Consider the following 22,681-nt stretch of genomic DNA (forward strand, 5'->3'; position numbering starts at 1 on the left):
AAAATAAAAAGTAAACTTGTATTGATTACCAGTTATGTGCCAAGTACTATGATTTCTAAATATTACATTTAAAACTTGCAACGACCTTACAAAATTATACAAATATACATCCTGTAGATTCTCTGGGTGACAAGAAAAAACACAGAACTTTGAAGATATACATAGCAATTTCTTTGCCAATGCTTAACCTTCCTAGAGTGAACTAATTGGAGAAACTCAGTATAAGTTGCTTAAAATGCTGTTACACATTTTAAATAAATCTAGTAAATACAGAACTTTTAAATTCACACTGCAAGTAGAATGAAGTGTCATGACAAAGAAACCCTTTAAAGGCTGGTATGGATGGCAATTTAACAAAATGCATTAATAGTCGTTAAAATGTTCACACACCTCGAGGAGCTTTTGTTTATGTGTGTCAAAGCTATGGATGTTTACCACAGTAGCCCCAAATTTTAAAATATTTTACTGACCCAATAGAGAATATTAACAAACTCATTACATGTTAGCATGTTTTTATGAAACAATATGTACACAAAAACATGTCTCATGAAAATATAACAATATTTTCCAAAGCAAACAAACAAAAATAGTAAGAAATGTAGCACTGTCCTACATTTTGGCAAAGCACTTTAAAGTGTGGCTTATAACAATAAAAAATAAAAAATAAAAAAATTTAAAATTTAAAATTTAAAAATTTTTAAAAATATAGTGTGGCTTAGTAAAGGACAGTACTCAATACTTCTGTATTTAGTCTATTGCAATGTGTTGTTCTGGCTAAACCACATGAAGGGAAATCCATCATAAAGCACAGGTATGCAGTAGGGAAAACAGGAGTATTTTAATAGCCCTTTCATGTAGTTGCAGAGAGTCTTCAGCACTACCCCCAAACTCAACCAATGGTAGTTTCTTGAAAGTTATTCACAATGTATAAATTAATAGACTTTACATACTCTCACATTAAAATCTATAGTTCTATCTTTTACTCTGAAAAGACCTTTTAACTATGCATTAAACAATTGCAAAAAAATACCCATTAATATGATAACATCTCATTTTTAAAAAATCAGGGAGTTCCTGTTTTGGTGCAGCAGAAACAAATCTGACTAGTATCCACGAGGATGCAGGTTCGATCCCTGGCCTCACTCAGTGGGTCAGGGAATCCAGCATTACCATGAGCTGTGGTGTAGGTCACAGACTCAACTCAGATCCCACGTTGCTGTGGCTGTGGTGTAGACCAGCAACTGCAGCTCTGATTTGACCCCTAGCCTGGGAACTTCCATATCCCATGGTTGCGGCCCTAAAAAGCAAAAAAAAAAAAAAAAAAAAAAATCGGTTAAGTACTAAGAAGCTATTAGGTGCAGAATTTAAAAAAAAAAAAAAAATGACCAAAGTTCTACATTTTACCTGGAAGCTCAAATTTTACCCTTGGACCCAAATCTGACAATTGTTTTCATTAAAACGACAGTGACTTTGTTCAATTTTTTTTTTTTTTTTGGATAAAATGTCTGCCAAATATCCTGTCTGATATATTGCTGTGAATGTTCTTACAAATAAAAATGATGTTCCATGAAAAAAAAAGTTAGCTCACAACTCAATGACACAAGCGCTTTTCCACCAGACAACTGGCATACTTTGGCACACGGCGGAAGTGCTTTATGTGCCACTGCCATGTTGTTATACAGAACAGTAAAAACATGCACTCAAGTGATAAGACTTAATAAAACTAATGAGTTTTACTGCTTCATCAAAGACATTCTTAAGTAAATCTGGAATTTTTTAAAAATTGTAACTGTGTGGCAGTAAATACAACGATCACTAATGCAGTTTAGTACCACTGCTTTCACTAAGGCCAAGATACGAGGAGTTTCACCCACCACCACTTTGGTGTCATTAGTACAAATGTCAACACAGTGAAAAAAGCCAAATTATGCTTTAGCAATTTTATGAAAATATTTTGACTTTGCAGAGAAGCAAAAAGGTCCCTGGATCCCGTTATGAATTCCTGCTGCAAACCATTATTTCATTCATCACTATCTCCCATACTCTATCTTTACATTAGAGAATTTGCTACATATATTTTACATTCTCCAACAGCCAATCCACAGTGCATAGTACCTACATTCTAACTGATGATGCTAGTTTTCTGAATCTAAGAAAAATTATGGGGAAAGAGTGGAGGATTTTCTCAACTGTGGTTTGGAGTACTTGCTCTACCACTGGCTAACTATCTGACCTTGGCTAAGTCACCAGTCTCAGCATCAATTTTCTTATCAGTAAAACCATGTAAGAGGTAGAGTAGCTGAGTGTTTCTCACCTGAGGCATGGGTAGCATATGGAAGGAAATTAGATTCACTACAAATGATGAGCAGTCTACTGATGGGTGTATGTTTCATATATGAAAACTCTACAAGCAGAAAAAAAGGAATCACTGACCTAACCGTAAGAAAGCCACTCATTATAAAATTCTGAGAATATGGTCACAACTGCCCCAACCTTCACCCATCCAATCTATGCTCTATAGAGATGCCAGAGTAATTCATTTTAAGGTAAATTGGACTGTGTCACTCTTCTGCTTAAAATCCTTTAGCTTCTTGTGGTTCTCCTTGGAATAAAATCCAAATGTGCTCAACGTGGTCGGTAAGCAAGGCCCTGCATGATCTGGCCCTGCATGACCTGGCCCCCACCTACTTAAGCAAATGCATCATGCTGCTCTCCATCTTGCTCCCTGTGCTTTAGTGAAGTTGGATTTCTCTCAGTTCCTATAGCAGCATTTTTTTTTTGTCTTTTTTGTTGTTGTTGTTGTTGCTATTTCTTGGGCCGCTCCCGCGGCATATGGAGGTTCCCAGGCTAGGGGTTGAATCGGAGCTGTAGCCACCGGCCTACGCCAGAGCCACAGCAACGCGGGATCTGAGCCGCATCTGCAACCTACACCACAGCTCACGGCAACGCCGGATCGTTAACCCACTGAGCAAGGGCAGGGACCAAACCCGCAACCTCATGGTTCCTAGTCGGATTCATTAACCACTGCGCCACGACAGGAACTCCCCTATAGCAGCATTTTAATATGATGCTGCCTCTGTCTGGGACAGCATCCCCTTCTCTCTGCCTACCAATAACCATTTATCTTTTAGATCTCACCTTAAACATCACAACCACAGAGAAGCTTTTAATGACTCTCCATTACACTTTAGGTCTTCCTCGTATATTTTTCCTTCACAGGACTTTACACACAGAGTTATTTACTTAACTATTCGTAAGTATTTTCAAATGTCTCTCTCTTCACTACATTTTAAAACTTACAAGAGCAAGAACTGCTTTATTTATCCACAATGATTAGCTCAGTCTGAGCACACAGTGGTTGTTGTCTGACAGACAAAATGGTTTTACAACAAAAGCAGAATGGAATTAAGAATGTTAAAAAAATTGTCTGTGTGCAAAGGATATATTTTTTGGTAAAACAAACAATTATGCAATGGGTTATGAAAAAGAATCATAATCTTCAACATATTTGGAACATGTAAGTAAAATCGCCTAGGGTAAGATAAAGAATGCTAACTACAGGAGTTCCCGTTATGGCATAGCAGAAACGAATCCGACTAGTATCCATGGGGATACAGGTTCGATCCCTACCCTCACTCAGGGGTGAGGGACCCGGTGTTGTCATGAGCTGTGGTATAGGTCACAGACATGGCTCAGATTCTGCATGCTGTGGCTGTGCCGCTGGCTGGCAGCTGTAGCTCCGATTCGACCCCTGGCCTGGGAACCTCCATATGCCACAGGAGCGGCCCTAGAAATGGCAAAAAAAAAAAAAAAAAAAAAAAAAGAATGCTAACCACAACATAGTGATGTGATATAAATCAGAGGCTGCTCTACTTCCTCAGTTATTCTATGTATAGATAAACCTATGTAACCAAATTTTGTCGGAAAAAAATATTATCAGTAAGCCTTATTTCCTCCATGAAAATATAGACTGTTACTGCAAGACTTAAGTGACCCTATGAAGCATAGTTAAGCAAGTCTCTGCTAGCTGTATTTGTAGATAAGTTAGTCCAGCTTTCCAAAAAATATTTTATTGAAATTAACAGAACACAACCCATTAGGGAAATACGTATCAAAGGAAAGTTTGTAATTAGTAATTTATGAGATCTTTATAGTCTACTTTTCTTATTACTATTTTTATAATAACAGAAAAGTGTTTTCAAGAGAAAAGCTATTTTCACTTGCAATCTTTTTTAAAAAGCCGTAAGAAAATTTAACAGTTTCCTCAAGACAAATTTTAGAAGTAACATTACAAGAAAAGATAGTTTATAAGATAGAAATAGTTTTACAGTCACATAAACTTGGAAAATTTAGAAAGAAGCAACAGAAAAGAACTCATTATTCACACTCCCTAGCAAAGTGCCTGATAACGTGTCACCCTAACTTCATCAACTGTGTCAATATGAAACTAAAAACATGAGGTGACAATTTTTTCAAAGCTGGGAATGGATTCAACAGGCTTATACAACACAACAGAAGAGAAGGGATTCAGAAACTGTACACATCTACACTTGCCATGTGGTCACAGATACTTAGAAAAGAGATGGGAAAGATAATACAAAAAGGAAAAGTCATTTATTGTAGCCAAGTCTTTTGGAAAAAGTCAGAGAGTCAAAACGAAGAAACGTTTTAATTTTAATTACAAGTTTCAAAAATTGCAAAATCCACAATACGAAAAGAGCTTTTATTCTCATTCCCACAGCTAAGCTCACTTCATCAGTTTTCTCAGAACAACATTCTTCTTCATAAACAACTACTCCATAAATGGCCAAAAGGGCCACCACACACCCTAAGAGTAGTGGCGTAACAGCCACGCATACAGATCTGTTCATTCACACAGGGAGTGGACCAGCTGTACTGATGCTACCTTGCCTGACCTAAAAATTCCCAGAAGAAATTCAAACTGCCCTGTATCAAATCCTCTGTTAGCCTACCAATGCCAGTAAACAAGTACACTTTTCAATATTTGGAGACATCCGTACTTTCCTTTAAAAAATAAACATGTAAATGAATGAATAAATATTTTAAAAATTCGACTGGTGTGACACTTAGAGATGTATCGATGAAATTAATGATGTTTCTCTTAGTGATTCCAAGATAAAGAAAATACTAAGGAGTTCCCGTCGTGGCGCAGTGGTTAACGAATCCGACTAGGAACCACGAGCTTGCAGGTTCGGTCCCTGCCCTTGCTCAGTGGGTTAACGATCCGGCGTTGCCGTGAGCTGTGGTGTAGGTTGCAGATGCGGCTCAGATCCCGCGTTGCTGTGGCTCTGGCGTAGGCCGGTGGCTACAGCTCCGATTCAACCCCTAGCCTGGGAACCTCCATATGCCGCGGGAGCGGCCCAAGAAATAGCAACAACAACAAAAAAAGACAAAAGACAAAAAAAAAGTATGCAGATAAATTTTATACTGCAAATTGTGAAATTTTATACTGTAAACATATGATTAAAATATCTAAGTCAGTTGAAAGTACTAGGAAAATTACAAATCAATCAAAGGCTATTCAAGCATAACACAGGAGCTTAAAAATTAAAATGTACATAAAGTAAAAATGCTTAATTATAAATTACTCTTGCCTGTTCACAAAATTCAACTCCCCCAGTAATATTTTATTAGCTTATTTTGAGTTACAGAATATAAATGACATTATATTTCAACTTTTTTTAAAAAAAGAATGTAAAAGACAAATTACTTCTACATGTTTCATTAAAAACACTGAAAATTTATGCTATGGCTTTTCAAAAAATTACATATTAGGTTTTAACAGTAATCCAAATCATACTACTAGTAAACATAGCAAAATGTATAATTCACCAGTAAAGTCATGTATGAAATTTCTCCTCTGTGTCTACTGCTTTGACTACTTTATACCAGCATCCAATTACTTTCAATCACCTCAAAACCAAAATATAATTAATAAATATCTACACTGTTTTTGAAGTGTTATTTCCAAGTCACTTCAAAATAAGTGATTACATAAAGCCCTACTTTTTCGCTCTTACCGGTTCCTAGGGGAAAACTAGTTCTAGAGCTAAAAACACTGCATGCTCCTCAATAAATGTTCATTTCATTTTCCAATTAAAAGACATTTCCAGAATTTTGAGTTTCATTGTATTATGCTTCATGATAGGAACTGAGAACACTGACGTTTTCCACTTAAGACAAAATAAATTACACACAAAAAACCCACAAAAATCCAATCTCGGTCTTCTGTGTTAACAAATTAATCCACATAAAAATCAACAAACATCCTTGCTACACTTAATCAAACATCATAATTTAGACAATAACCTTAAGGATTCTACAGCCGAATTATAGGCAAAGACTTAAAACTGTGATGATCACACATCAACCTGAATGGTAATATTAAGAGGGCAACCACAACCAAAAACCCTAATTATTAGTTCTAAACCCAACCTTTTAAAGACTTTATCCTGGTAGTGCTGCAATGAGCTATAATTATAATTTTAAAATATTACAGACATTTTACCTACTGTTTGTTTCTAACAGAAATCTAAATAACAGAGCTGAGTAAAAGGAAATGATTTCGAGAGGAGGGAATTTATATTAACCAAATGAATTTATGATAAAATTAAAAGAAGATCTGTATTTTCCTTCCATTCAAAACTACAGAAAAAGCTTGTCAATTGAAGCTAAATCAAACTAACACCGAAATATGCACGTCTCAATTACAGCAGTAATTTGAGAACAGATTCCCATTACTCTCAGAAGTCATGAAGAAAAAAAGCTTTTAAAAGTGTCTAAGAAAATTTTGCCTTTTATTATATTTCACCATAACCAGAAGTTTGAACAGAAATTTTCAGGATTTAGGTTTTATTGATGACTAAATCCTAATTAATTTTTAGTGAAGTTATCTGTTTCATATAAGATTTCTATTAAGAATGCTTTAAAATAGACATATTGTTAATTACCCACACAATGAAAATAAAATCAAAGCTATTAATTTTACAAATGCTAGTAACTGTTAAAAGATAGTTTTTAAAAAAGCACCCTTACAGCTTTAAAATGAAAAATTATGAGAGTACATTAAAGAATAACTAGATTTAGATAAAAGGATCAAAGCATTACCAGACACTGTAGAAACAAGATCTAAACAATGTAAATGTATTTTCTTTTTTTTTAATTGAGGTAAAATTGACATACAACATTATATTAGTTTCAAGTATACAACATATAAAATTCAACATCTGTATATCCTGCAAAATGATCACCAGAATAACTCTAGTTAACATCTAAAAACCTATTTTCTGTTTCTAAACGGGGATCATTAAAAAAGAACCATTAGGAATATGAACACCACCTGACTTATTTGGTGGCACAGACAGTACAAAACTCTGCCCAGAACCAGAAAGTAAGCAAGAAAGTCTCCTAGCAGCCAAAGATAGAAAAATTAATGTGCTTAGAAAACAAAACTCATACATTATACCAATTGCTTATTCTTTCTTTTTCTGTGCAAATTCTAAGAAACTTGAACCACCCTACCTTGACCCAATCCACAGCTTATTAGAAGCAAAACACTGAAGAGAGAAACTGAAGTACTTACATAGATCATTACATCAACAGCAGCAAGAACCAACAATTAACAAAAGGGGAAATAAAAATAGCAGTTAAGAACTTAAAAAGCGGTAAAATAGGTCTACACATGCCAAGACTTCCTGAGGCATGTTACATGATGATGTAATAATTTATAAATTATAAATACGTTAAATTATACTTAAAACAAATAATAAAGGAAGCTAATATATTTTTTACAGTTCAAAAAAACTATTCAAATAGAAAAAAAACCTTCAAGTTATAGAAAAGTTAACTTTTCTGAGACTCACTTATATGAATCATTGTTCCCTGGAGAATTTTATAATTATATTTACACATGTTATTGATTATCAAAATCAAGTCAAATCTGCCCAGTAGCCTTCCAGCAAAAGCCCGTGAGACTCAGAGGTAAATTAATAATTCAAAGTCATGGTGAATGGTGGTGTACCCTCTTGGTCTACAAAGTGACAACTTTGGCATGCTCTTTCCATGCTGAAATTCACCAAAAATTTTAATTGGTATAATGTATAATCTTTAAAAAGCTGCAAATAAAAATATTTATAATTTGCATTATGAAAAGCATTTACTAGTGGCAGTCTTCCTTTCCCAAAATGTATTCCTGGGAACACTATACCCGGAGTGTACCAGGTGTTGGCTGTAGGAGAGAGAAGCAGCTGTATAACTATGTCTAGAAAATGCTGGTTTCTTTTATTAATATATTTCTCAGGATCTTTTCTATATTTCGTCCTGGCCCTAGGACTCTGCAAGTACAAGACTAAGGAACCCTTTATCCGTGGACACCCTACAGGTACTAACATCACTAGGAACAAATTTAGGAAACCTTGCTACCATCCCTGATCACTAGGTTCTCACAATCTAAATCAGCACTGATTTGCAGAAACTTAAAATGCACTGAAAAAATACCCAAGAAAAAACTTCAGGGGAGTAAAATGAACTATAATCCTCACTACCCTTTTTACTACATCTTATAATCAACTTTTAGATAAAAAATGGTAGGGGTGGAATGAATAACATCCATAAAGCCAATATTAAAGAGATTCTCTTCACGAATCAACCTTTCCACAGAAAGAAGCTCATGGACTTGGAGAACAGACTTGTGGTTGCCAAGAGGGAGGGGAAGGCAGTGGGATGGACTAAGAGTCTGAGGTAATAGATGCAAACTATCGCATTTAGAGTGGATAAGCAATGAGATACTTCTGTATAGCACAGGGAACTATATCTAGTCACTTGTGATGGAACAGGATGGAGGATAATATATATCTGGTCAGTTTGCTGTACAGTAGAAATTGACAAAACACTTGAAATCAACCATAATGGAAAAAATAAAAATCATAAAATTAAAAAATACACATGAAGATCCTCTTAATTTTTTAATTGGAAAAGTTTCAAAGCTACACAAAAGTTAAAAGAGTAGTACAATAAATACCTATAGACCTTTTTATTTTTTTTCTTTTGCTTTTTACGGCTGCACCTGTGGCATATGGAGGTTCCTAGACTAGGGGTCAAATTGGAGCTACAGCTGCCAGCCAACGGCACAGCCACAGCAACATCAGATCCAAGTCATGTCTGCAACCTACACCACAGCTCATGGCAACGCTGGATCCTTAACCCACTGAGCGAGGCCAAGGATCGAACTCACAACCTTATGGTTCCTAGTCAGATTCGCTTCTGCTGCACTAAGACAGGAACTCCCTCTTTTTTTTTTTTTTCATCAATGCCATGTACCCTAATATTTATTTTGTCACATCCATATTCTCAATCTTCTCAATCTCTCTTTCTATATATACATATATAATGGAAGTATCTGATTCACTCACCAGCATCTACACACAGAGCTGTGTGCTGAGCTGGAATTTGCTTAATACAAACTCTGTACAAAGGACTCAGATTATACTTGGATCATTCGTGCTCCCATTCTGTACTCTTTGACAATTCAAATTATAAAATGCTCCGTATCAGATCACATAAATTCACAAACAGAAATGACTTCCTCTGGATAAGTAAGCATTTTTATCTTCATTACCATCTGGTTTTCATTAACATTTACTTCCAAGCATAATGTAATAAGCTTTGCTTTACTGTCTGTGTTTCATTCTTGTAAACTTGTGGAAACCAAAAAGATTGCCATATTACTCTCTCTCTCTCTTTTTATTCCAGTTCTAAATTAAAGCAAGAATATGATCCCAGAACATGATTCCAGGATCATGTTTCACACCGAAACTCCTGAAACCAAAAAATTAAAGCACTAGCATTTCCAACTCATAGTCAGAAGAAACATCCATAATTTAACATGGTGTGTGAGGCCAGGACAAAATATTGTGTGCCACCCTGGCCTCCAATGGAATAGTTTCTCAAAAATGCTGTCCAATTCCTCACTCCTACTGCATCTGAATTTATGTGTAATATGTGCTCCTTTCGTGAATGGCAGGCACTGGGATGGCCAGGCTCTTCCCTCTCCTCCTGCAGCAAACATTGCCTGCCTGGCAAACATTCACTGTGTGTCAGCACTAAATATGTAACACTGTGATGACACAGGAGGTGTTGAGGTGAACAACTTTAATCTAGAGGCTATTTCACCACGGCCATATTATCCAAAATACGTGTTCTCCAGATGGCCAAAAGGAGGGGAACGAAGGAGAAATAAAGGTGAATGGGGCAAAGAGGGAGAAGAGGATATTATTAATATGAGCTTACTAGATCCTGACAAAATGATCCTAGTTTAACTCCTAAATAACCCTTAATAAAATCTATGAGAGAGTGAAGAATTTGTAAGTTGTGCAGTTGATGTTTCTCTGTCATGCTCACAAAATAGAGGAGAATGAGATAAATCAATGGGAAGCTGGGTAGCCCTCTGAGCTATGAGACACACTAAAAAGTATAGAGCAGATTTTTACCCAAAGGCCCTCACTGAACTAATTTCTAAACGACAGGAATATTTCTTAACCCAGGATGAATTTCATAGTATCAGATCCAAGAATTCTGACAATGCCTGATCAGATGCTACTTGTTCCTAACAATCCATGTGGTTTTCAAGTGTGAAGGAGAGTAATCAATTTATGATGGCTGTTCATTTTTCCCTAAAACCTATTTAAAGTAGCTTATAGTTTCACATGATGAAACAGTCATTTCACAATTACACTGAAGTATAATCAACAGTATCGCCAATTTTACTTTGTTTAACCTACTAACCCAGCATTTCTCCAATAATAAAATTAAAATCTTTTAACCCTAAGGGTCTTAGGGTAAAAAAAAACCAAAAAGACAAAAACATTATTCTTGATCCTAATTATCTAATTTAAACAATGGGAGCTTTTGATCTCCAAAGATAAATATATACTACCCTGACCCACTAGAGTAGATAGCTGGTAATTGTTTTGAAATATTGATACCTCAATTCAAGACTTATTCTTGCTTTTATAGAAAAATATTTCTAAGGACATTTATTCAAAATGAGTTACATCAAGTTATATTTGAAGCCCCAAGATCCCATTTCCATGCTCCTTTGCATCTCCTCCCCACATCCTACTTCATATGTCCAGGTCCACTCACCTTTCCTTTAAGGGTGAACTTGGTCCAGATGCAATATTAGTACATTTTACCTTTTATCATGGATATTTTCATGAGAATTTTTTTTTAATCAAAGCATTAGCTTCTAAATTACTCTTACTTTGGAGTTCCCATCGTGGCACAGTGGAAACGACTCCGACTAGGAACCATGAGGTTGCAGTTCAATCCCCGGCCTTGCTCAGTGGGTTAAGGATCCGGCATTGCCCTGAGCTGTGGTGTAGGTCGCAGATGTGGCTCATTATCTGGCGCTGCTGTGGCTCTGTCACAGGCTGGCAACATCAGCTCCAATTAGACCCCTAGCCTGGGAACCTCCATGTGCCGTGGGTGTGGCCCTAAAAAGACAAAAAATAAAAAAATAAATTACTCTTACTTCTAAATTTTTTTATTATTAAACATATTTTCTCAAAAAAAATCTGAGAAATTTTAGTAAAAAAATAAAACAAACTATAAAATAATGTTGACATTAGAAGCCTGGGTATGGACTTTAATCCACCTATCAGTTCTATGAGGCTTTTGTTCACAGCCATGATTAAGAACTTGGACATGGTGCCAGATAATAGAAAAAGAGGGAAAGCTACTGTACTTTAAGAAGCCAATGTAAGCTTGGTTCCAAAACCCAATAAAAACAATACAAATAATATTTTTAAAGTCTCATTTTACTTGTCAATATAAAATTAAAACCCTAAATAAAGTTCATGTTTCCTAAATAGAACAATATATTTTTAAAAAATACAAGGAGATCACAAATGATTTACCATAGGAAAGCAGGAATGGTTTGACATTCTGAAATGTATCAATGTACTTCTCTATGTGAATGGACAAAAAAAAAAAAGACACAATTATACCAAGTATCCCATGAAAGCATTTGATCAAGTTGAACATCTACAATAAAATTAGAAACAGAAACAGATAAAATTTCCTTTTTTTTTTTTTTGTCTTTTTAGGGCCACACCCGTGGCACATGGAAGTTCCCAGGCTAGGGGTCAAATCAGTGCTATAGATGCCAGCTGACTCCACAACCACAGCAACGCCAGATCTGAGCCACATCTGTGACCTACACCACAACTCACGGCAATGCTGGATCCTTAACCCACTGAACAGGACAAGGGATCAAATCCTCATCCTCAGGGATACTAGTTGGGTTCATGTCCCCTGAGCTACAACAGGAATCTCAAAATTTCCTTAATTTAATGAAATCCACTATAATTTTTTTTTTAAATCTTAAAAGATACATAGCACATGTTTTCCTTGTTTAGTTTTTGCTTGGGAATATGGGGCAGAGGGATGGGGAAGGCCAGACTAACTCCTAAGTTAGTAAGAGAGACCAAGGAAAACTCTCAAGCCTAAATAGTGTTCACCCCTGGCTATGTCAGGCCACTCCTCCAACAGAACTATAACGGCTCCACACTTCAAAAACCGATTAGTATTGCCCAGGCAGTGTAAAGACCCACTCACCGGCTCCTCATCACAGTCAGATAATGTGATATCATCATCACTAGGGTCCCCTACCAGAGACTCCAAGGTAAAGGGAACTGTCCTGTCAATGAGGGAGAATATTGCAGAATGTTCTTAAGGAGGTGAGTTCTTGAACATGGGAGGAATCTGTATGCTGTGTGTGCACCTTTAAATCAATCACCATATCCTTTGTGACAACCACTTAAAAAGTACCTGACATAGTGGGTTCACACCCTGGCTTAGTCACTTGGAACCATGTATCCTTGGTAAAGCCAAAACCAGATTCTTCATTGAAATACATAATAACATGACTACCTACCTACTCTACTGCTGTGAGGAAAACATAAAATGCTTAGCACATGTAAAGTTTACGGCAAAATTTTGAATAAGTGTTAGTTATTATTAGCTATTACCTCAATGTTATCTCACTGGAAAATTTTATCACCCTCTAAAGAGAAGTTATTAAATCATTCCTACTGATTTTGACTTTTCAATTATATTATAGTATGGACTTCATACTCTTCAACAGCTTGCCTTGTAATTACATTAAAATTATAGCTCATTAAACCTTAGCCTCCGACACCTTATATGATCTAGTCCCTGCCTTCCGCCTCATATTCAACAGCTATCATTCTCACCTTTCCTACTAATTGACAAAATGTCAACACGACTGGACTTTCTGACCCCCAAAATATGCTATATTAGATTCCCTTCTTTGTGTTTTTTGTTTTGTTTTGTTTTTTTGTTTTTTAGGGCCTCACCCTCGGCATATGGAGGATCCCAGGCCAGGGGTCAAATCAGAGCTTCAGCTGCTGACCTACACCACAGCCACAGCAACGCCAGATCTGAGCCACATCTGCAACCTACACCACAGCTCATAGCCACGCCAGATCCTTAACCCACTGAGCGAGGCCAGGGATCGATTGAACCTGCGTCCTCATGGATGCTACTCAGATTCATTAACCGCTAAGCCACAATGGGAACTCCAGTTATATTCCTTTCTTAAGGTCTTGAAATATGCTGCTATGTTGGCCTGGAAAGCTCTTTTCCCAGGGGATGCCTCATGTGCATGGTATAAGTCTCAACTAAAAGGTATGCTTCTTCAAAGACTTTCTCTCTGACTACTCTGCACACAGTAGACCCTTACCTTTTATTCTCTATCCTTTTGTTTTACTTTATTCTTAACACGTACTACTACATGAAATGATATTAATTTATTAGTGTATCTGTACCTTGTCTGTCTCGTAGCACTCACCTCCATTTGAATGTGAGCCACACGAAGGCAGAGACTTAGATCACCATGTTCCTGGCACACAGCACACACACTATATTTATTGATTGAAGTACCTATCTGGACTGATCTCCTGCACTTAGCCCATTGCTACTTACTACCCTAAGAGTCAAAGACCAAGAAACAATCAATCAAATTGCAAATCATCTGAATATATTAGTGACAGATTTCTCTAAAAGGTAGTAAAGAATATGCATAATGGGAGTTCCCGTCGTGGCGCAGTGGTTAACGAATCCGACTAGGAACCATGAGGTTGTGGGTTCGATCCCTGGCCTCGCTCAGTGGGTTAAGGATCCGGTGTTGCCTTGAGCTGTGGTGTGGGTCGCAGACGTGGCTCGGATCTCATGTTGCTGTGGTGCTGGCGTAGGCCAGTGGCTACAGCCCCGATTAGACCCCTAGCCTGGGAACCTCCATATGCTGCGGGAGCGGCTCAAGAAAAGGCAAAAAGACAAAAAAAAAAAGAATATGCATAATGGGAGTGTCTACGGTTAAAGCCCACTTATCCTCATATAGAGCGAGGGACAAAGAAAGCCCAATTTGTACAACGGAAAAAGACAGTGGAGCACATTTTCAAATGTACAATATACCAGTAAGTCAATGATCTGGGCAGGGAACTAAGAACTGCTCTCCTACGGAATGGGATAAACTACATTTTATACCCCATAAAATAATGCCATGATTTAGAACTTTATCCAAACTGTTTAGAGGATTAACAAAGTTAAATATACCTAATATAAAACCATTTAAATGTTTATTGTAGATCACTGACCTCAGAACATAAAACAATCACAGTTTCTCAAACTTATTTGATGATGGAGTATCTTTCTTCAACTACTAATTCACAACATATCCTGTAAATCAATTTGGGAAAAGCTTCTGTGGACGTCATAAAAGTTGTTGTGTTAGCAACTATTAGAGCTCACAATTCAGCCTGATTCTTAATAGTTCTGAGGACAAAACAGTTTGTTTTCCAATTACTTTTATTCAGCTTAAGTTTTTAACCAGAATAGCCTAAATCCTCTATGCTTTTTGTTGTGTTCTTCCACATTAATATCAATTTAGGTATTTTTAATCTTACTATACTGCCTAAAGTCTCTAAATAGTTGTAGGCATCTCTGTTTTGCTTCCTATTTAAATGCAAGTAGCTTCAGGAGTTACTACAGTAGCAGAGAGTGTTAAGGATCAGTCTGCAATGGCTCCGGTCACTGCTGGGGCACAGATGTGATGCCTGGGCCAGGACAATGAATTAAAAGATCTGGCTTTGCCACAGCTGCCACGTAGGTTACAGACAGCTGTGGCTCAGATTCAGTCCTTGGCCAAGGGAACTTCCATATGCCGAGGGTGTGACCATTAAAAAAAAAAAAATGCAAGCAGCTTCAGTACTCTAGTATATAATAACTATTTACTTCAAATTTTGGTAAATAGTTTTTATCAGGTTTTAGTAATTGCTTCCTATTCCTAGAACTTTTACTGGTGAAGATTGCTAAATTTAATCAAATACCAATTTTATCATATAATAAAATCATATGATTTTTCACCTTTCACTTTTAAAATGCTGATTTATAGTAAAAATTTATTAATGATAAAATTCCCTAATTGTAAAATATCCTTGCATTCCTAGGATAAACCATAATTGGCCATGGGACATTATTAATTTAGATTAGCTGCTAAATCTGGTTTTCTGATGCTAAAATAGGACTTTAAATACACATAATTTTTATTAAATTTTATTGAAGTATAATTGATTTATAATGTTATGTTAATTTCTGCTGTACAGCAAAATGATTCAGTTATACATGTGTGTGTGTATATATATTCTTTTTCATATTTTTTTCCATTATGGCTCATCATAGGATATTGAATATAGTTCCCTGTGCTATATAGTAGCATCTTGTTGCTTATCCATCCTATATATAGTAGTTTGCCTCTGCTAATACCAAATTCCCAAACCTTCCCTCGCTGAAGCCGGCCCCCTTGGCAACCACAAGTCTGTTCTCTATATCTGTGAGTATTAAACACACATAATTTAAATGTTTGGAAAGATAATAAGACAACGACAAAAAAGAAAACTACAAGAGTTCCCGCTATGGCACAGTGAGTTAAAAATCTGACTGTAGCAGCTCAGGTTGCTGCAGAGGCGCAGATTCAAACCTCAGCTGGGCATAGTGGGTTAAAGGTCTGGTGTTGCTGCAGCTGCAGTATAGGTCACAAATACAGCTCAGATTTAATCTCTGGCCCAGGAACTTCCATATGCTGCAGGTGAGGCCATAAAAAAATTTTTTAAATTAAAAAAACAAAAGAAAACTACATACTTCTGTTTAAGAGAAATTTTAATCAAACGTATATCCTATTTCAGTCATATTCTGTATATTCCCAATTTTTAGTTCCTTTTAGTTCAAGTTTTTTGTTTTTGGGGGTTGGTTTTTTGTTTTTGTTTTTGTTTTTGTATTTGTTTTTTGTCTTTTTAGGGCTGTACCTGCAGCATATGGAAGTTCTCAAGCTAGGGGTTGAATCAGAGCTGTAGCAGCCGGCCTACGCCACCACCACAGCAATGCAGGATCCAAGCCTCATCTGCAACCTACACCACAGCTCACAGCAACACCAGATCCTTAATCTACTGAGTAAGGCCAGGGATCAAACCCTCGTCCTCGTGGGTGCTAGTCAGGTTCGTTACCTCTGAGACACAACAGGAACTCTGTGACCATTTTTTAAATTACTCATTGGATATGAAATTACATCTGTTGTCTGTTAGTCTAAAGATTAATTCTAGAAAACATAAAATATCAAAGAATACAACCAGCAATTCTGCAAGTTACTAAGGCAAACTATAAATATCAGAAAGCAAAAGGATGGAAAACAATTTAAAAACAAGGTGTTCTTTTATCTAAAATACAATAGCATTTCACCTAAATAATACCACATATGTATTTTAACTTGTAAGACTGCATATTGCAATTTTCTCTGTAAATTACAAATAGCTCATTCTTGTGAACAATTCTTAACAGTAAAAATTAATTGTGCAATCAAACCATACAGGAAAAAGCTGCTCAAATATTCCCTTTACTATCCTTGAGTCCTAAGCCAATAAACATAATGCAAAAGAATCTTAACAACCATTAATCAAGTTTTTCAGTTATTACTTCCAAGAAACAATCATTTAAACAAATTTATATAAGCTATTAGATTCAGATGGAAATCAGCCTTTGCTATAAAAAGTAACAAACTTTAAAGTCATTTGATTCCACTTAATAGCATCAATCTGATCCATTGTGCCCCCTGATAAACTCTTCTGGAAAGTATACCAACTCTCCCTTTAATAGCTTCCATATTTATTTAAGCAAACCTTATACTGTCAGCTAAAGACAAAGAAGAAGAATATATAAACACTAGAATTCCTACGAATCCTCTCTCTTACTCTACTGGCAAGACTGTCACAATACAAATGTAAACAAAAACACTGAAAGATATGAATATATTAGATGAATTATCAATAATACTCACGCATCGTTTGAGCAAGTAACAAATTCTCCCTTTATTTTGGGATGCCATGAGCCAGTATGAAGCATTGCTGTGTGACCCTTTAAAAAAAAGGGGGGGGAGAGATCATTTTAAAAATGTGCAAGTAAATAAACAAACTGACCAGAAGCTGACATATGCTTAACAGTAAAACTTTGTAGTCCTCCCCAAAGCATACTATTTTAATTACAAACTGATATCATTTTATCAGTTTTATTTCCTAATATGTCTTACTTTGTCTCTTCTTTTTATTTTTTCAATTGATTCTAGCTGATTTACAGTGTTTCTTCAATTTCTTTTGTACAGCAAAGTGACCCAATCACACACAGTTCCCTGTGCTGTACAGTAGGGCCCTGTTGCCCATCCATTCCAATATAACAGTTTGCTTCCAAAAACCCCAAACTGGACAAACTGGAGTTCCCATCATGGCTCAGTGGAAACAAATCTGAGTAGTAACCACAAGGACACAGGTTCTATCCCTAACCTTGCTCATCGGCTTAAGGATCTGGCGTTGCCATGAGCCATGGTGTAGGTTACAGACACGACTCAGATCTGACATTGCTGTGCTGTGGTGCAGGCCAGCAGCTGTAGCTCCAATTCGACCCCTAGCCTGGGAAACTCCATGTGCTGTGTGTTCAGCCCTTAAAAAAAAAAAAAAAAAAAAAAAGGCAAAAACACCAAACTGCCTGTCTATCCCACTCCCTCCCTCCTTCCCCCTGGGAATAAGTCTGCTCTCCTTTTCCATGATCTGTTTCTGTTTTGTAGATAGGATTACTTGTACCATATTTTAGATTCCACAAATAAGTGATATCATATGGTATCTGTCTTTTTCTTTCTGACTTACTTCGCTTAGTATGAGAATCTCTAGTTCCAATCACGTTGCTGCAAATGGCATTAGTATGTCTTTTTTGTGGCTGAGTAGTATTCCATTGTGTATATGTACCATATCTTTTAATCCATTCATCTGTCAATGGACATTTAGGTTGTTTCCATGCCTTGGCTATTGTGAATAGTGCTGTGATGCACGTGGGGGTGCATCTACCTTTTTGAATGAATTTTGTCCAGATATGCCCAAGAGTGGGACTGCTGGATCATATGTTAGTTCTATACTTAGCTTTCCGAGATACCTCAATACTGTTTTCCACACTGGTTGTACTAATTTATATTCCCACCAACAGTGAAGGAGGGTTCTCTTTTCTCCACACGCTCTCTAGCATTTGTTATTTGTTGACCTGTTAATGATGGCCATTCTGACTGGGGTGAGGCGGTACTTCACTGTAGTTTTGATTTGTATTTGTCTAACAATTAGTGATGTTGAGCATTTTTCATGTGCCTGTTGGCTATCTGTATATCTTCTTTGGAGAAATGTCTATTTAGGTCTTCCACCCATTTTTCAATTGGGTTGTTTGTTTTTTGGTTGTTAAGTTGTATGAGTTGTTTGTATATTTTGGAGATTAGGACTTTGTCTACTGCATCACTGGCAAAGATTTTCTGCCATTCTGTGGGTTGTCTTTTCATTTTTTTTTTAATGGTTTCCTTTGCTGTAGAAAAGCTTTTGAGCTTGCTTGGGTCCCATGGGTTTATTTGCATCTTTACTGTCATTATTCTAGGAGGTGGATCAAACAAGATGTTGCTGTGATTTATGTCAAAGAGCATTTTGCCTCTGTTTTCCTCTAGAAGTTTTATAGTATCTGGCCTTATATTTAGGTCTTTAATCCATTTTGAGTTTATTTTTGTATATGGTGTTAGATAGTGTTCTACTTTCACTCTTTTACATGTAGCTTTCCAGTTTTCCCAGCACCATTTACTGAAGAGGCTATCTTTCTTCCACTGTATGTTCTGTCCTCCTTTGTCATAGATGAGTTGACCATAGGTGCTTGGGTTTACATCTGGACTTTCTAGCCTGTTCCATTGGTCTATCTGGCCAGTACCATATTGTTTTGATGACTGTAGCTTCATAGTATTGTCTAAAGTCAGGAAGCTCAATTCCTCCATTTTTGTTTTTTCCTTTTCAATACGCTTTGGTTATTTGTGGTCTCTTCTGTTTTCATACAAATTTTAAGATATTCTGTTCTAGTTCTGTGAAGAATGTCTTTGGTAATTTGATGGGGACTGCATTGCATCTGTACATTGCCTTGGGTGGTATAGTCATTTTGACAATAATGATTCTTCCAATCCAAGAGCATGGTATATCTTTCCATCTGTTTGTGTCGTCTTTGTTTTTTTTCATCAATGTCTCATCGTTTTCAGAGTATAGGTCTCTTGCCTCTTTAGGTAGGTTTATTCCTAGGTATTTTATTCTTTTTGATGCAATGAAATGTGATGGTTTCTCTGATTTCTCTTTCTGACTCTTTGTTGTTAGTATATAGAAATGCAATTGCTTTCTTTTTTTTTTATTATTTCTGTGTAATTTTGTAGCCTGCAACTTTGCCAAATTCACCGATGAGTTCTAACAGTTTTCTGGTACTGTCTTTAGGATTTTCTAGGTTTGGTATCATGTCATCTGCAGTGATTGTTTTACATCTTCTTTTCCAGTTTGGATTCCTTTTATTTCTTTTTCTTCTCTGACTGCCATGGCTAGGACTTTCCAAAACCATGTTGAATAATAGTGGAAAAAGTGGACATCCTTGTCTTGTCCTGATCTCATTGGAAATGTTTTCAGTTTTTCACCATTAAGAATGATGTCAGTTGTGGGTTTTCCATATATGGCTTTTATTACATTGAGGTAGATTCCCTCTATGCCCACTCTCTGGAGAGTTTTCATCAGAAACAAGTGTTGAATTTTGTCAAAATCCTTTTCTGCATCTATTGAGATGATTGCATGGTTTTTATTTTTCAGTTTGTTGATGTGGGTACCACATTGATTTGCAAATACTGAAGAATCCTTGCATCCCTGGGATAAATCCCACTTGATCATGGTGTATGACCTTTTTAATATATATTTGGAATAAGTTTGCTAGTATTTTGTTGAGGATTTTTGCATCTATTTCCATCAGTTATACCAGCCTTTAATTTTTCTTCATTTGTGGTATCCTTGTCTGGTTTTGGTATCAGGGTGATGGTGGCCTCATAGAATGAGCTAGGGGGTGTTCCTTCCTCTGCTATTTTTTGAAAGAGTTTCAGTAGAACAGGTTTTAACTCTTCTCTGAATGTTTAATAGAATTTACCTGTGTAGCCACCAGGTCCTGGACTTTGGTTTTTTGGAAGATCTTTAATCACATTTTAAATCTTGGTACTTGTGATTGGTCTGTTCATATTTCCAATATCTTCCTGATTCGGTCTTGGTAGGTGGTACCTTTGTAAGAATCTGTCCATTTCTTCTACATTGTCCATTTTATTGGCATATAGTTGCTTATAATAGCCTCTTGCGATCCTTTGTATATCTGTGGAGTCAGTTGTAATTTCTCCTTTTTCATTACTCATTTTATTCATTTGAGCCCTCTCTTTTTCTTGATGAGGTTTATCAATTTGTCTCTTCTTTTAAAATATATTATTTATTTCACTTTGTTTATTTCAACTTTAATTCACTGCCTAGGAATTAGCACAGTCTTACATAGTAAACAGGTGCTTAATAAGAAAGAAAAGAGAGTGGGAAATGACAGCCTCTCTTCAGGAAAGAAATAAAAAGAAAAAGAAAACGCAGTAAGAGACAGTGGAAAAAAGCTGGTGGAAAATAAGGAGAACAGAAAATATTTGCAAATAATCAAGGCAAAAGAAACCAAACAGGGGGGAAAATCTCTACTTCAAAATGTATCAACAATGTTTATACCACAATACGTCTATAATGAGAATAAATATGTGAGAAAAAAATCTCCAAAATGATTCAGGAAGATTAGCTTTACTAAGTATGGAGCATAATACAAAAAACATCATAATTAAAACAATGTGAATTTGGTATAAAAACTGACACACAAACCAAATCAATCACAGAGTACATTTCAAATATAATCTCACACACACACACACACACTTCCCTTCTAGTGTAGCAAAGTACTTTAGAGTGGTCTTATACAGTAAGTCAGGTTCAGATGTGGCAGAAAAGAGCCTAATACTTTTTAGTGTAATCATGGCAAATCCTCTGATTCTGAAAGTGTCCAGGTGCATATTTAAATAACTTGGAAGAAAAATAACTGTACCTCTCTGGAAAGACAGAATTGGACTGGAGTACCCATATGTGTGCCTGGAGACCCATCTCCAGTTCAAGCTGCTCTCAATGCCTCAAATAGTATCTGGCCAACTCCTGGCATTCTGTTCATGTTAACAAGGTACAAATAAGGACCAAAGATCTGGAAATCACTTCCTACAGTAGGGAAGAATGGGCTGAAGTAGTGCCTGGAGGGATTAGACAGGAAGTTTGAAATTCCATTTTCCTCTCCCAATTTCAAGATTTGCACATTCAACTATAACTTGACTGACATTTCCATTTGCATGTCATAGGTATTTTAAACATAACAGGTATAACGGGGAAATCTAGATTCTTACTGCCCACTTAATTTGCAATTAACTTCTTTCCTAGTTGCTAGAGCTACAAACTTGGAGTAATCCTTAAATATTGCAAGAACCATAACCCCGAAACCCTCCTCTCTCTACCCACCTAGATGTAATCCACTAGCTCATCCTGTTAGCTCAGCCCCAAACACATCTAAAATCTATCTACTTTCCTCCTTTTCACTACTACAACTCTTACGAGCCAAAATTATCTGCTGTCTCTACATCAGTTTTTACATACTGTGACAGGCCTATTACTTGTCTCTCTACTTTAACTCTTGCCTAACGTGCTCTACAAAGCAACCAATATAGTCCTTGAAAAATATACTTCTGCTCTGTTTGGGAAAAGCATCTTAGGAACTTGTTTGGAAACCAGCAATTTCAGAAGAATGCACTAACCATTCTGCTCTAATCCACAGATCCCGAACTTAAGCTGCAACAGTTCCCAGCTAACCTTGCTCATTTCAGACTATCCCCAGGAATCTGGAATTGGATCTTGACAATCTATCCTGTTACTGTTTGTCCTGAAGTCAAGGGTTTTGTAAACTGACAGACTCCTCGGCTTGTCTCAAGTCTGAAGTCAATGGGAGATTCTGTCAGCAACCAAGGACCTCTCTGTTCAGTCTTGAGCTTTTCCTCTAATTGCAGGACTTGTCCCCAAACTTCTGTACAAAGACAGTTATACCACCCCTTAGGTTTTGTTAGTATATTATGCTGTGTTGAACTCTATATCCTTAAAATTCTGTGTCC

The 22,681-nt window shown here is 36.5% G+C and overlaps 1 protein-coding gene across 3 annotated transcripts in view; it reads right to left on the reverse strand.

Annotated features, from left to right (window-relative positions):
- The window catches only part of WDR70 (WD repeat domain 70), a 294,335-nt gene that overhangs the window by 154,442 nt on the left and 117,212 nt on the right, over window positions 1-22,681 (reverse strand). For all 3 annotated transcript variants that reach the window (XM_047766810.1, XM_047766803.1, XM_047766821.1), the window contains exon 9: window positions 17,429-17,505. In XM_047766810.1, the coding sequence (XP_047622766.1) occupies window positions 17,429-17,505 (77 nt within the window). The remainder of the gene's footprint in view (window positions 1-17,428; window positions 17,506-22,681) is intronic.

This window comes from Phacochoerus africanus, chromosome 1 (assembly GCF_016906955.1).
Source record: "Phacochoerus africanus isolate WHEZ1 chromosome 1, ROS_Pafr_v1, whole genome shotgun sequence".
NCBI classification, from domain to species: Eukaryota; Metazoa; Chordata; class Mammalia; order Artiodactyla; family Suidae; genus Phacochoerus; species Phacochoerus africanus.